Consider the following 15,586-nt stretch of genomic DNA (forward strand, 5'->3'; position numbering starts at 1 on the left):
TCTACACATTAGTGTACTTCTTTCACAACTTAGGATTCATCTACAGAGGTGCATCTTCAATCAAAAGTCGTGTCTTTTAACACTGTCACATCAGTTAGCTGTCTTCCGGAGCCTATATCTTTTGAGCCATTACTCCAAATTAGATTATTCTTTCTTTCATGTCAAGATCAAATCCAAATATTCATCGTAGACCTCTTTTAACACCTTTTCAAGTTCATCCACACTAGTGCATCGTCGTTGCAAAACAGTAACTTCAGCAGTTTCCCATGGCCAATTCTTATAAGCCTTTAGTTACAGAAACTTTGTTATAGATTAGCCTATTTTGTAAGTCTGTATCTTTTGACTCACAACTCCTATTTAGGTTAAACCAGTGGCTTTTGAAACTTGTTAGATCTAGTTTAATCCATCACAGCGGCCCTCTGTCTTTTGAAGCCATGAGCACCAGCAAAATTTCAATTGGAATGAGTACCTTTAGTCTGCCTGTTTCTGACTAGCCGTCTTTGCAAGCTCATATCTTTTTATCCGTCTGTCCTATTAAGCCAATTCCTTCTGGAATACAAAGAATAGATCACCCTCCTCACACCAGTCCAATTTTTTTACCTTGTTCCAGTTCATAATCAATAGTGTATTTTCAGTTGAAAATTCTATCTGCTGCAGTCTGATTACTGGTTAGCTACCTTCGAAGAGGCACATCTGTTGATCCCTAATTCTAAACCAGTTCTTTCTTTCTGTGTTGACAAGAATAAACCCAACTCTTGATTCTGGACCACTTTGTGCACCTTTTTAAGTTCATCTACCATAGCCTAAGACCCCTAGAAAATTGTATCTGCTAACAGCCCGTAGGTTATCAAATCAATTCCGTTCCAACTCCGCTTTTGTCCCCACCTTGTTCCTACCTCTTAGATCTATGCCTAGGACAACCTAACAGTAGTTAGGTACTATTTAATTTAAACTTTGTATATTGCTTTGATTCTTTCTTTGGAGTTATGATTTGGAGTTGTCGAATGGTTATTTATTATTTATTTTCGTTCTTCGCGATAGATTATACGGAGTGCGGTAACTGTGAGTATCGAAAAAAAGAACAATACAAAGACACTAATCAGGCAAGTTCACTTTGACCATCATCCCATTATTTTATTATGCTATAGATTTTATTAGTTGCATGGTTAGGATTATTATTGTATCTATGCTACCTATGATCTCTCCTAATAGTATAGGATACCCTTGTCATGTCCTTACCACCAATTGCCGTCGTAGTAGTAAAATGCTCTGCTATGATAATATACGAGGGTGGCATTATTACAATGTGATGCTATTGAATTACATTATGATTTTCCTAGTGTATGGTAAAACAAGTAATTCAATGAATCGTCCTGGGTGGGCGGCTTTGAGTTTTCGGATGTCGTGACGTTAGGTCCATTTCTATGGGGCCCGCTGAATCGTCTCTCCGTGAGATTCGGGAGCGTCTATGGTCGTCTCCTCATGAGATTCGGGGAGCGCATGCGTCACAATGTGGGATGCCACCCAGGATAACCAGAGACTGGACTAGTTTCCTGTTTAGTAGCTTCCAGTGCAACCACATGGTATTATGGGCTCTGCCAGGATGGATGTAAGAAATATGAACCTGGATCCGAGGTGACATCGGTATGTAGCAGTGTAGGTTGGAACGCGTCCCTCAGGTGGTTTGGGAGAATATGTTCTGAAAATTGCTGTAATCGATGCCGTTGCTACCCTACCCTGAGGACAGTAAGGGATTAACGCGTCGATTTCTTGTGGGGAATGTGTACAACCTCTCGAGAGTGTCAAACTAAGTACTTAGCCGTGTCCCCGGTTACGGACAATTATGAGCAACTAGATATTGGGGCTGTAAAGAAGGTCTCACTCATTCCAATTTCCTAATAAAATGAATGGATTAAACTGGGTAGGAGCATTGATGTATCTACTCAATGTGCCTAGGTTAATAGGAGCATGGGTGTTTCTACCCCGTGTCCAATAGAATTAAAACTATTTGTTTAAAAATGATAGAATTGAACAATGATGCTTTTATGCAAATAGCCAAACCCCTCCTAGCCAAATACTGAAGGGGCGCGTAGAGATAAACAAAAAAACTTTTCCTACGCGAACTCCCAAGATCTAGCCGAGGTAGAAGGCCACGAGGATTACCACTAGACGCGCAGTTGCGGATTATTGATGCGGCGCCTTGATGCAGTGCAGTCCCTCGATCCGATCCAGCCGATCCAATCTCGCGATCGTCGAAGTGCTGAACGTACAGCACCTCTGCCGGTATCCACACGTGCGAGGAGGAGCTCCGGCGGCGGACTGCTAGATCCGGTGCGACGGTTGAACTGAATCGGGCTAGGGTTCTCAACGCATGAGAGTGGAAAAAACCGTGTCCTTTAGGCATCCCACGCCCCTGCTTATATATCGAGTGGAAGTGGGCTCCAAGCCTTGTGGCCCATCCACCCTGCGAGTCCAACTCGCATTGTCAGCCCAATTCCAGTTCGGGTCCAACCCGACCAAATACTTGCTCCCGCTCTTAAGTGTGTGACCCCACAGGCTCATGGCGACTTGGACACGATTGGAGTCCGACTCACAATCGATCAATCGGTAGCGGCTCCTAGCAGAACGTGCCGACTCCCAAGTACCATCGAGTCATGACGACGTACCTTCCAATGTGACATACGTCTTAGTCCCTTTTTGCCTCACGATATACCTTGTCGAACTATAGGCGATTAATCGTCATCCCTTTAATAGTTCAACTCTCTTCTCGATCTGTGATATACGATTCATCCGACTAACTCTTAGTCGATCAACCCGGTTAACAATTAACCAAGTTGCGCATGGCCATGCTTCCCGAATCATATCACTCGAGAGGGCCCAGAGAATATCTCTCCAGTCGGAGGGGCAAAATCCCATCTTGGTTATCCACATCACACAGCTTGATTCTCAGTCAACCCGAACTCTGCCTTTATAACTGCCCTGTTACGGAACAACGTTTGACAGAACCTAAGTTGGTGATCCACAACTCGGATTGTGCGATAACCTCAGGTCTAAGGATTACATTGATTGAGACATGCAAATGACGACCTACTCGTTGCATCTCAATATGGGTCAGTCCGACTCGCTAAACTCTTTAGCCGAGTCCGTGTAAGCTGGAATGACATCACCATGCCCATGACAAGTGGAACCGAGTCATCAGCCAACTTTCACATTAGTCTAGGTTATGTGTCCAGCACAACCTCAATGACTAAGGACAATTTAGTATGAACAACATGAATACATAGTTCCACAATCAAATCACATATTCAATGATACATATCAGATGTTCAAACAAGGACAACTCAATAATATTTATGAATACATTGGGAATTACATCATACATGATTGCCTCTAGGGCATATTCCCAACAAATACTGCATGTACTTGATAGGATCTGTTATAACCCTTTGGTGAACTTGCCAATACATTCAATGTATTGACCCCCTAGTGGATGCAACGTTTAAATGTTGCAGGTGAACCAGGTGAAGAGTGAGGTACGAACTGTTAGGATTGCGAGTTTACATTTCAACATGTTTCGACTGTGGAGTTGTTATGGGACTCCTGTATCTTTTGCGTTCCATTGCAAGATTTTATTTTCTTTTGAGATAACCCATGAGTTATGCAATATGTAAGTTATTACTAAATTCTGGATCAATGCGATGTAATATACTTTTGACCTTTCTATCTTGATATTACATCTTGAAACTGTGTGTGCTAGCGAGTCGATCTAGGAACTAGCACTATAAGCACAGAGATCGAACCCTGTAAGGGGGGGATCGCTTCATGATATAACACTTCCAATCAATGATAGACAGAGGATATCTGCAAGCTGTGATGATGGTTGCCCTTGGAGGATGTGGGCCTCATATGACAGTAGAACTAAGTGCATTGTCATCAAGAGATACAATGGTGAACACAATTGCAACAAGAAGTGGAAGGTTAGAGCTTTCACCTCCAAGTTTCTGGCAAGGAAGTACATTGAGCATTTCAGGGCTGATGAGAAAGGAAAGGATGTGCAAGGTTCAAAGCTGGACTACCACCTACAGCAGCCCAACAAAGGCATGGTACCAGGCAGAGGAAAAGAAGGGCTGCACCTAGTGCTGCAAACCAAGAGCAAGAAGATAGTGGGCAACCTGAGCATGAAGATGGTGGGCAACCTGAGGTGCATTATGTTGATTCATCTGAGCATGATGAGCCTGTCATTACACAACTAAATCAACAGGTAACTACAAACTTGTGTGTTTCTCTGTCTTCATACACTTACAAACAGCTAGTTAGCTTTGTGACTCCTTTGTCTATGTTACTTACTTGTAATAGGCACAAGTTGGGCCACAGAACATGCAATGTTCTCAGAACATGCAATCAGAGTGCCCACAAAGTTCTTCTCAGCACACTGAACATACCATGTTGAATGCAAGGATGGCAGATGTAAGCTTATACAAATGCTATGATTCATTTAATGCTAAGAGCTACTCAATTCTGCTATACTCAATTGTGAACATACCATGCACATTAAACTGTTACATCCCTTGGTATTGCAGAGACTTATGCCCAAGGTTGTCAATTTTGTACCAAGATCCCTTCCAGACAGCTCTTTTATCTTAGCTGCTAGGGATGAACTTACACCTATAGGCAATGCACTCAATTTAGGAAGCACATCAATTAGTACACATCACTTGCAGCAGAAGGTTCAGGCTATGAAGTATGCCAAAAGCAAAGTGTTTGCTACACGAAGAGAGTATGAGTCACATCACAAGCAAGCTGCAGCAGTGCTTGCAAAGAGGAAGGAAGCAGCAGAAAAGAAGGCAGCTGATGCTCTAGCTGCAAAAAAGGAGGCACAAGCAAAGAAGCTGTAGTTGCAGAAGCAAATAAGAAGGAGGCGCAAGCAAAGAAGGCAGCCCTGTTGGAGGCAAAGAAGCTGGCTGCAGCTGAGAAGAGACAAGCAGCTGACGCAGCAAATAAGATAGTAGCTGAACAGAAGGAGGCTGGAATGAGGCAAAGGCAAGAAGCTGCAGCTGCCAAAAGAGCAGGCATTGCAATGGCAAGAGAAGATGCACAAGCAAAGAAGAAAACCAAGAAGGACTCTATGTTTGACATTTTCAGATGAACTTGGTTATTGGAGCTGTGAGCTTGGTTATACATACTCTGCACTTTTTTTTTACATACTCTGCAGTTTACTTGGAGTACGCTTTAACTTGTGTGGTGAACTTGGTTATTTTGGAGTTGTGAACCGTGAACCATGTTGCATTTTGGAGCTATGAACTAGGTTATTCTGTCAGCTAAGTTGTAAGCACAGTGTTGAAAGCTTTTTACTAAATTTTTGTTGAAGACTAATTCTGGGTTGCTGTGTTTCGTATATTTCTGTTTTTTATCTTTGTGTCTAGCTGATGATTTGTTTCTGTCATGCAGCAAGGTTTTGCATTTCAGTCATCCTGGAGCTAGCCCTGTGTCAACTTTCTGCCATATTTGACCATTTGATCATAGAACAATTGAGCACCAGGCCACCATGCTTGATAGAGCTAGCAACGCTGCTACTGGCGGTGGCGGAAGACATGGCAAAGCAACAGCGGCGGCGGCGGAGACTGGGAAAGGGCGACGGCTACGAGGCCAGCGTTACGTATTCGTAGGAGAAATTGATGACCTTCACCAGCAATTGATCTCTGGTTTTCAAAGAAAATGAGAGAAATGAGAAGGGGGGAAGAGAAAGATTTACATTGGCGGGTGGACCAGTCAACTCCATACCGTATGCCACGTGTCAAGAATACGAGCGCAAACGTACGCGTCGACCGTATGTGGATCAGTCTGTCAAGTATAGGAATCGTATTTTGCACTTTCTTGAATACAGTGACCAAACTGAACCTTGCTGTCAAGTACAAATACCGTGGATGCATTTTACTCTTGGAGTAACATTTGGCAAAATTATGGGTTTCTTAGGAAGAAGAGCTAGTAAGAACCAATATTACTAGGTGAACGTGTAAAGACGACTAATATATCATTTCATAATCGATGCATGCGAACTTGGCAAAAACTTGAGCAATGTACACACCTGCTAGTATGCACTCAACGAAGTTGTTTCTCCGTTACTACTTAGCTAAACATTTAGTTATAAGCTCCACTGATATCTAGAATCTGAAAATCCTTATGAAAAATGCTGCCAGTACACCTCATGCATGCCTCCTTGCTCAATGCTTACCATTAATTAGACCAGATCCACTCCTCTTTGAAAATAACACACACATCCTCAACCACAATCACTAGTTATATTTTGAAATAATTTTTTATTATGAGTTACTCCATCCGTTTCATAATTCCTGTCGAAATCTTATATGTATGTAGATATTTTTTAAAAATGGATACATCCATTTTTGATAAATTTGAGGTAAGAATTATAAAACTGAAGAAATACGGTTTAATGTTAGCACCACCACAATTATTAGTTAGTTTAATGATTTTCCCAAGGCTTAAACATCAGCCACTAGCTTGCTCACACCTCGTGCCACAAAATTTTAAACAAAACTTTTCTAACTTATAACTACTCACACGGTCAAACCTCGTGCAACATAATTCTGAACAAAACCAAATACGATTCTGCACGCTGACGTTTCTTTTTTGAAAGGTACTGCACGCTGACATTTCAACGAAACTAGCTTTAGACTGGCGACGACCTGACGGCTGACGTCTGACGATGGCGATGGCGGGTCAGGTGCCGTGCACTCGTGCAGCCCGGAAGCCCAGGAAGCGACTTCCCCGAAGGCCCAAGAAGCCTTGCAAACAATAAGACCACGATCCCTAGTCTCCTTTCCGGCGTTCCCGAACCCCTCTTCCCCTCCTCCACTCCACCGGAAATGGCCTTGCCGGCGATCACCAACGACCTCCTGGCGGAGATATTCCTCCGCCTGCCCACCCCGGGCGACCTCGTCCGCGCCTCCGCCGTCTGCGTCTCCTTCCGCCGGCTCGTCACCGTCCGCTCCTTCCTCCGGCGCTTCCTCTCCCTCCACGCCCCGCCCTTCCTCGGCTTCCTCGACGGCGACGGCGACGTCTTCCACCTGGCCCTCCCGCCGCACCCCTCCGCGCCCGCCGCCCGCGCGGTGTCCCTCTCTGCCGACTTCTCCTTCTCCTTCCTCCCGACCCACGACCGCTGGATCGTCCTGGACGTCCGCGACGGCCGCTTCCTCCTCGACCGCGCCCCGGAGGAGTACGGCCGCGAGGAGTCCCTAGACTTCACGGAGCTCGCCGTCTGCGACCCTTTGCAGCGCCGGTGCCTCCTGCTTCCCCCGGTCCCTGACGACCTCGCCGCTTCGGTGGAACACCCGCTCCATGTGGAATTCGGCTGCTGGTGCGAGCCCTTCCTCGTTCCGTCCGGCGAGGACGACGAGGAGGAGGAAGGGGAATTGGAAGAGACGTCCTTCAGAGTGATACGGATGGCACACTGCAAAACTAAGCTGGTCGCCTTCATCTTCTCTTCAAGCACAGGGCAGTGGCGTACATTTGCGTCGCATTGTTGGAGCGATTTGTTAGGGGAGACGGGCGTGTCGACCGATGTGATCTTCGGGCGGCAATATGCCTGCAGCTGCTTCTACTGGGTAGTGGGTTCCACGGAAAAGTTGCTTGTGCTTGACACTAGGAAGATGGAGTTCTCCATTGCTGACGTCCCACCTGGTTGCCATAGGCGACACATCGCCATTGTGGATGCAGGGGAAGGCAGGCCAGGGATGTTTTCGCTCCGCGAAAATGTTGCAGATGACACAGTTTGCCTTCATTATATCGTTAGGCGAAACCAAGATGAGAGTTCCAGCCAGTGGCAGATGGAGAAGACAGTCCCGTTGGATTCTGCGTACCGGTACTACATCAGAGGCGCTACAGAGAGGTACTTGCTCCTGCTAAGGTGTCCCCGGCACCTGAATGTAAGGTCGCTGCTGGATGTGCGGCATTTCGAGTGGTTCTCACTGGATGTCAAGACATTGCAGCTTGACAAGGTGTGTGTGTTGAATCACGGCATCCTACATACGCACATCTATACCAACTTCCCACCATCGCTGTTGCCACCGACAATATGAAGGGGTAAGCTTTCTATTGCATTCTAGTTATCCCCCTTTCCTGTATAGTTAGCACACATCACAAACATTTCCTAATCTTTGATTGTTAATTGTTAACTATTAAAGTGGCAATTCCTGTTCACATGTTCAGTAGTGGTTATTTTCTTTGCACTCGGTGGAAAGCTAATGAAGCGTAGTTATGTAAATGTGATTTATTGCTTGTCTGATTCAGTTGCTGCTTTAAGGTTATCAGTTTAAAGCACACCGTGTGTATCATATACAGCCACGTTTGAGCCCTCATTGAACCGCAAAATCACTAGATCACAGCAGTTAGTTTGGACTAATTTTGTATTACTAAGCTAATGGAGAATATTTACAAGCTTAAATCCAGTTTACCTTCCATATTTTCTCCTTGGAAGCATTCATTTCTGTCAAGATTGACTTATTTTGCCCACCTTTCGTAGTAACATCAGAGTTCATGTTGCATTTGTAAACTGAACTGCCCATTTTCGTAGACATGAACATGAGCTTACTATTCATCCAACACGAACTGCCTATTCTGTATGAACTAACTTCTTTATAAATGCAACACGCAACTTGGTATGGAGTATTTCGTATGAGCTGCTGAACTGCCCATTTTCGTAAACATGAACATGAACTGATTAGTTATCCAACACAAACTGCCTATTTTGTATGAGCTAACTTTACAAATGCGACACTAACTGAATATTTTGTATGAGCTAACTTCTTTATGTTTGCATCCCTCTGTCTGACTATTTGTCCCAACCTGTACTGTGCATTACAGCGATGAACATACAAAGGCCAGTGGTTGCACCGTTGCAGTGGCGGCTCCTCTAACTTCGCTCAAGGAAAGTTGGACGTCGATCATCTCTCTCATCTGCCGTCCTCCAACTATTTGACGCCCTTCCTCAACTTTACTTGCTTAACCAACTTGACCAAAGAAAAGTCTGAAAGTTTATATAGGGTACAAACTACATTTGAAAAAGATTGCTGTAATGAAAAATTCATAGCATATTATTAAACATACGTTCTGCATTGCCGTATTTGTGGCTGGTCTTTTCTTGCTTGTGTTTCCTATCAAGCCAACTTTTCTATCTCTTTGAATATCGGTTTGCGAATTGGCTTTTCTTCAGCTGTGCAGCATTCAAGAAATTATCTGGTGCTTGAGCACTTGGACATCGCGTCTTTCTTCAGAACTAATTTTGCATGCACTTGGTGGTGTTGCTTACAAAGGCGATCATGGGTGTTCTCGATTAGAATGCAACATTCTTCATCTGCTCCTGTAGTGACCAATTTGGCAAATTTATGCCAGCGGAGATTGTAGTGCACTGTGGCATCCAACTTGGATTTCCAATCATCCTTCAGCGACTGTCCTTGACGCATCTAGACTGCCTTTCTCGGGTCGTCGAGATATCGTACGCCGGCAGCAGCCAAGTTGATGAAATCTATTCCCCTTTCCAAAAAAAAAAACGCAGGCAGTAAAGAGTTTTGCTATATCTAAGTCTTCTTATTTTTGCTCAGAGATAATTTGATTTTCTCAGCTATTGGATATGGTTTGTGCTTTAAGCTTCAAACAAAAACGATGAAAAGAAAAAATTGAATGTCGTCCAAATATTAATCCAATTGTTCTATTTGTTGAATGAGATTTAAACCTTTCGCTTGAAAGTCCAAATATTAATCCAATTGTTCTATTTGTTGAATGAGATTTAAACCTTTCGCTTGAAAATCAGTCGCCCGAGACATAACCACATCTTTTATCACGTCATGGCCGCATAATATTTCTCCCCTGCTAATCGCAAAAAGAAAAGAAAAGGAAATCTGTCATACCTTCCAGAATAGTGCGTAGTAGAAACCGCTTATCCTCCTCCATATATCAGTTTTAATCAGTTTGTGCTACTCTAAGAACCGTGAGCAGTAGAAAAGACCAGATGCATGGACAAAACCACTCTCTCCGTTTCTAAATATAAGAAATCATATTTTCATCCTAAGTTAAACCTTTTCAAGTTTGACCAAATTTATAGAAAAAACTACTCCCTCCGATCCATATTACTGGTCAAAATATTACATGTATCTAGACGATTTTTAGGCATAAATATATCCATATTTAGACAAATTTGAGACAATAAATATGGATCGGAGAAAGTAGTAAGATCTACAATATCAAATGAGTATACTACGAACATGTTTCATAAAACCAATTTGGAGGTCCAAATGTTGGTAGTTTTTTATCAAGGTAATTGCACCAGTAGCCCAACAACTTGAGAGGTGTTGATAGTTTTTTATCGAGATAAAACCAATTTGGAAGTCCAAATGTTTGGGATCATCGATAGGTGATTAATTTTACAAATTGTTTCAGTCCGAGGAACTTTTTTGCGAAATTTACACGGGCTCCATGTATGTGTCCATTTGGACTAATTAGACCAAAATGCTCCCGAATCTCAACTTTTAGGACTAGTTTTGCTCACTTTGCAACTTGTTGGACTAAAATGTTCCCACCTCTCAAATTGTTAGGCCAGTTGTGCAATTACCTCTTTTTTTTATAAACTTGATCAAACTTAAAGAAAATTGACTTAGGACTTCTTATATTTAGGAACGGAGTTAGTAACATCTATATCAAAAGAAAGAGATTCTTGGTTTTATTGCTCATGCTTCCTCATCTGCGCTCGTCAAGCCAACTTTGCTTTTCGGGAGGTGAAAGAGGGGTTGAAGCGGACAAGTCGAAGTAACAGCATTGAATACACAGGAACGCTTATTTCGGACAGGGTTCCGGAAAAGGTAGCCTACTCGACAGAACTGGCAGGCTCTCTCGGCTCGGAGGTAGACACTCTCGACTCGGAGTGGAGATATTGTAAAACCATTTGTGAGAAGTGGCGGTGGCTTGAACTTGGCCAGAAAAGGGGATTCTTGTATCCTCCTCGAAAGAGGATTGGAAGTTTGCCGATTTCGCCAACCCCCTCACTTTGTCAAGTCACTATCCTCCCGAGGGGAGAGACTTAAGTTTTCGCAGATTCTTTCCTCCGAGGGAGAGCGGCGAAAGGGAGCGCCTCCGGATGCCCGTGGCAGCTCTAGACTTCACCATGTGCTCGCCTTGGTGGACAGCCCGCTTTTGGCCTCGTTGAATGGCACCCCTTGACGTGTCGGGCCAGCCTTCTTGGCTTTCTTCTTCCTGATGGGGGAGCAATCTCCGGTTGTGGCCCAGGGCCTAACATTTTAGGCTAGAAACTAGAGCCCGAGCCTGGCGCATGCGTCGAGCTTTTAGGTCGAGCTTTCCATGTACATGTGTATTTGATATGTACTTGCATACTCAAGTGTCCAACGACACACGCCAGGTCATTTGGAGATAAGGATAAGCGGCGATGCGGAACACGTTGTGGATGGGCTCAATCGAGGAGCGAGAGGAGGAGATGGAGAAGGTGGTATGCTGCCTGGAACCTTTGGCTCGAAGTGGATGCCGGTGGATAAGTTTTGAATTAAATTTAAAACGGAGAACACATATCGGTTGAAATGTGAGCAATCCACTAAGCATATCCCAGAGCATAAATCCAAATAAAAAACAGAATATAAAAGACATATGATTGTAATGTCATGACCATTTGAATTCCGTAGGATTATGGTTGCACCAATTGATTGAACCAAAGAAAAACCAAAAGAATCTTATCGACTGTTTAGTGATTGAATTTTTTCTTATGAAATTAGTGCAAACTAATTCTTAGAAAACAATGTCACATACTTCCTCCGTCTCATATTAAATGATTTTCTATTACATGTATCTAGATACTTTTTAAACATAGATACATCCATATTTAGACAAATTTGAGTCACTTAATATGAGACGGACGGAGTACTTCATATGTTCCATAATTCTTAACACATTTATGTCTAGATACATATATATTTAGATGCATTTTAGTGTATAGACGTGCTCATTAAAAAATAGATAAAAGGAAGTTGCCCAGTTCCATTTCAACGAAACGAAGCACCATTCAGTGTACGCTCCATTATAAGCCGTCAACGAGGCCAAAGCAAGTGTTATAAGAATCAAGCAAAAACAGTAAATCAAAACCCAAAACTTCGGCAGACGGAGGCAGACGGAGTGTAGACGCTCTGTTGATCAGCACAGCTTCAGCCCAGTTTTGACTCACACAGCGTGGGGGTTTCAGGGCCTAGCAAGATGGTTCGGCGTTTCTTGATCACCAAAGCCGGGGAGTCTCTGCCGCTTTGATCTCAGGAATATGCACTTGTTCCGGAGCAAAATATCCTTTTTCGGACACAACGGCTGACAACGCTTTAGCAAGGACATCAAGTGCTTTCGCGAGACCTGAATATTGAGCCACACATGTCAAGCAAATAGAAGGTTAAAAATTATGGAACAGGAGTAATTCGACAAAAAACCAAACAAAATACATGACTCTGCCCAAATATACTGGTCCGGACCAACTATTTCAAATACTATAAAATATACTCCAGTAAAAAACAACTCCGGAGCCACGCATAGTCGCAGTCCAACCACGTACCGATCAAATGCCGTCCGTTTTCGCTCCATCCAATCCAACGGCCTACAAGCCCTCCTAGTCCACGACCAAAATAGGTATGCGGCTGTGCGGGGTCGCTCTCTTCCCCTTTTCCCACCCTTTCGCCCCGCTCGAAATTTTGAATTCTGTTCAACCACCCAAGTCGACCAGCGATGCTGCCGGCGGCCAGTCCCGGCTGCCGATTACGGAGGGGCCCGAGCGAAGACGCTCTGCCGTCAGGGAAGCGGTCGCGCGACCTCGAGGACTCCAGCACCGGCTCTGATTCCGACTCGCCCTCCAGCTCGGGCTCCGGCTCGGACACCGACGGCGACTTCGTCAGGTCCATCTCCGGCATTCCCTTCAACGTCCTTCGAGAATCTGTCTTCTTCGATTGGTCCGGATATTTTTTTTGGGTTGATTGCTGATGGCGAATTTGCGGTGGGGGATGCAGCGACTTGAGAGAGATCGTGTGCCTGCTGCGGCTGATCAAGGGCGGGGCCAACAAGGATGGCCAGAAGATGTGCGAGCAAATTATCGCCAGGTGCGGGGACAAAAAAAAAATTTGACTGCCGCACCTTCGAGTCTGCTCTTCTCTCAGCATGTCCTGGCGTGAAAAAATAATTCAGGATCTGCATAAGCTAGCACGGCAACCTCTTTCAATGCATTTCCTGCTCGCCATTTTGTTTGGAGTGGTTTGCAATTCAGTGTAACCGGAAGGAATATGCAGTCAATAGGTATCTAGGACCCCAGGTTTGCAACTGTGCCTTGCAGAGGGATACACATTGTGGAATTGGGTATATTAATGCGATAGGTTGCTGGATTTTGGTGCGGCATTGTTTGTCTTAGTTGATTCTCTATTTGGCCAGCTATAACTTCATTGTTTCATGTTCAACAAAGGGCATATATATGTGAATTATGTACAGCAGATGTATTTAGATACATAGTGGAGATGATGACTTCAATCATTTACTGAATGTTGCCTGTAATCCTGTGATCTCCAGTGTTGCAGCAGATATTCAGAGTATGCTTGAAGATACCAAGTTGAAATTTGAGAAGGAAAGGTAACTCACTTGCTTCTGTACTGTTAATTAGTGTTCACAGTTCCCAGTTGTCACTCTGCATGAACAGTGATCTGTCTGATTTATGAAAAGTAAAAGCTGTTCACATTCATTCAGAATGTAAATTCCGTGTTCTCCATGTGCAGGCAGAATTTGCTGAAAGTACTCTCCAACACTTCCAAAGAGGTATTCAGTTATATTTCTGACAGATTGTCAATGGACTTATTTACCCAAGTATCTAAGATTGAATGATGGCATGTAATCTGTACTATTAGCAGTGTGAAAGTTCGTTGAGTGAAGAGTGCACTAAGCTTCAAGAAACATATGAAATGTTCTGTCAAGAAAAAGATGCACACCTACAGACCTTCAGAGGTATGTCAAATGAGAACTAGTTGCCATTTTCTCAAGTATATCCGGTACTTATCTAGATATCTATCTAGGTCTCTAGGGCTTTGGGTGTTGGTTGTTTCTTACTGGTGTCAAAAGCTACGTAATGTACTTCTCGTCTTTTACAAGTATCACTGATTTTGTTGCGATAGAATCTAGATGACATTTTTTATGAAAATTATGGGCTTTGTGTACTAAAATGCATGTTGCCTGGGTATTGCTGTGAAAGTATTGTTGATGATTCTTCCAAAAATATAATAGGCCATTAACTGACTTTTAAATGTCATGTTATGCAGACCTGTTCTCACAAGTTGAAGTTGAGAAGAAAAAATTGCTTGAGCAGTATGAACAGCATAGTAAGTAGCTAGATGATTTTTCATTTCATGCAAATGCAAAGTTACCGATCTGACACTCGATTCCTTCAAACAGGGACACAGAAGACAGCTACGTTATCTGAATTTGGCAACACCTTCCCAGAGAAGATAACAAATGCAGAACCATCACCGAGAAGGATGAAGCAGGTATTGCAAAATTGACAGTTGCTTGCATTTCTTAGGCCATCCATTGTCCAGACAGAAGGTCTAAGACTGAATGACAAGTAAAATTACTGTTCCATTGCTTGACAGACTATTCCTACAAAATAATGTTGTCTTTGTTCGCAGGGTGATAAATCTTTCATCATCTTCCGCAAGACGATTGGTTCATTTCTCGAGTGCGGATCAGATGATGATTTTGACCTTGACAATGAGTGACCGTGCTCCTCTTACTACTAATCCTTGCAAGGAACATATACAGAAGGATTTCTTCATTTTTCCTTTGTTATTTCTCTTTTAGATTTATGTTTGTTTGTTTAACTGAGATGTGGAGCATCTTGAAATTTTGAAGTATAACTTAGAGGTGGGAAATGCTCTGGAGATGCTTATAATTTGTATTAAGTTCATTGTTTCAGATCGGTGGACAGGAAGTGTATCACAAACCATAATCATAACCTTGGATTGGTTGGTGAATAGCAGCAAGATGTTGCAACTATTTGAGCACCATATTTTTAACTGCTGTTTGCAGTCCCTGCAGACAATGATGTAGCTCTCCCTGCTCATGAAAACTTTTACTCGATGTGGCCTGGCGATGGCGAGCGTGTTTTTTCACTTGTTACGCACTTGTGTAGTAGCTACTTCATTCTCGAGTAACTGGTTTTTTTGGTTGTGTTTTTGACTTGGGGTGTGCAAGTCTGCTTGTAAACTATTCCCTTCTCAAATCGTTGGCAGAGCTCCTGCTTTTGATCAAAAAATAAAATAAAAAAAATCTGAAAGTCTTCAGCGGTTTTAACCTCCCCTTTTTTTTTAAAAAAAAGTGGGTTTAACCTACGAAGAACGTGTAGGTAGACAGGATTACCATCACCCTGTTTAGAATGGGGCTCAGGTGACCGTACGTGAAAAACGTCATGGCGCATACTTCCTCTATTTTCTGAAAACAGCACAAAATTGGACACAAACAATAATATGAATGGTGACATCTTAGAAACAAAATTGAATAC

General features: G+C 43.3%; 2 protein-coding genes across 3 annotated transcripts; both read left to right on the forward strand.

Moving 5' to 3' along the window:
• Positions 1–6,823: 6,823 nt before the first annotated feature.
• On the forward strand, positions 6,824–9,153 carry LOC100837811. The gene is made up of 2 exons (XM_003557278.4): positions 6,824–8,100; positions 8,881–9,153. Exon 1 carries the CDS (start codon positions 6,885–6,887, stop codon positions 8,094–8,096), a length of 1,212 nt encoding a protein of 403 aa, XP_003557326.1. The 5' UTR covers positions 6,824–6,884; the 3' UTR covers positions 8,097–8,100; positions 8,881–9,153.
• Positions 9,154–12,729: 3,576 nt separating this feature from the next.
• LOC100827237 lies at positions 12,730–15,130 on the forward strand. Of its 2 annotated transcripts, none has more exons than XM_024457421.1 (8): positions 12,730–12,947; positions 13,059–13,148; positions 13,609–13,668; positions 13,812–13,851; positions 13,944–14,037; positions 14,349–14,408; positions 14,482–14,573; positions 14,715–15,130. In XM_024457421.1, exons 1-8 carry the CDS (start codon positions 12,781–12,783, stop codon positions 14,802–14,804), a joined length of 693 nt encoding a protein of 230 aa, XP_024313189.1. In that variant the 5' UTR covers positions 12,730–12,780; the 3' UTR covers positions 14,805–15,130. The 2 variants fall into 2 exon arrangements, with proteins under 2 accessions (XP_024313189.1, XP_014751768.1); XM_014896282.2 differs by having other exon boundaries at positions 13,941–14,037; positions 14,715–15,129.
• The last annotated feature ends 456 nt before the right edge of the window (positions 15,131–15,586 follow it).

The sequence above is a fragment of the Brachypodium distachyon genome, chromosome 1 (genome assembly GCF_000005505.3).
Source record: "Brachypodium distachyon strain Bd21 chromosome 1, Brachypodium_distachyon_v3.0, whole genome shotgun sequence".
NCBI classification, from domain to species: Eukaryota; Viridiplantae; Streptophyta; class Magnoliopsida; order Poales; family Poaceae; genus Brachypodium; species Brachypodium distachyon.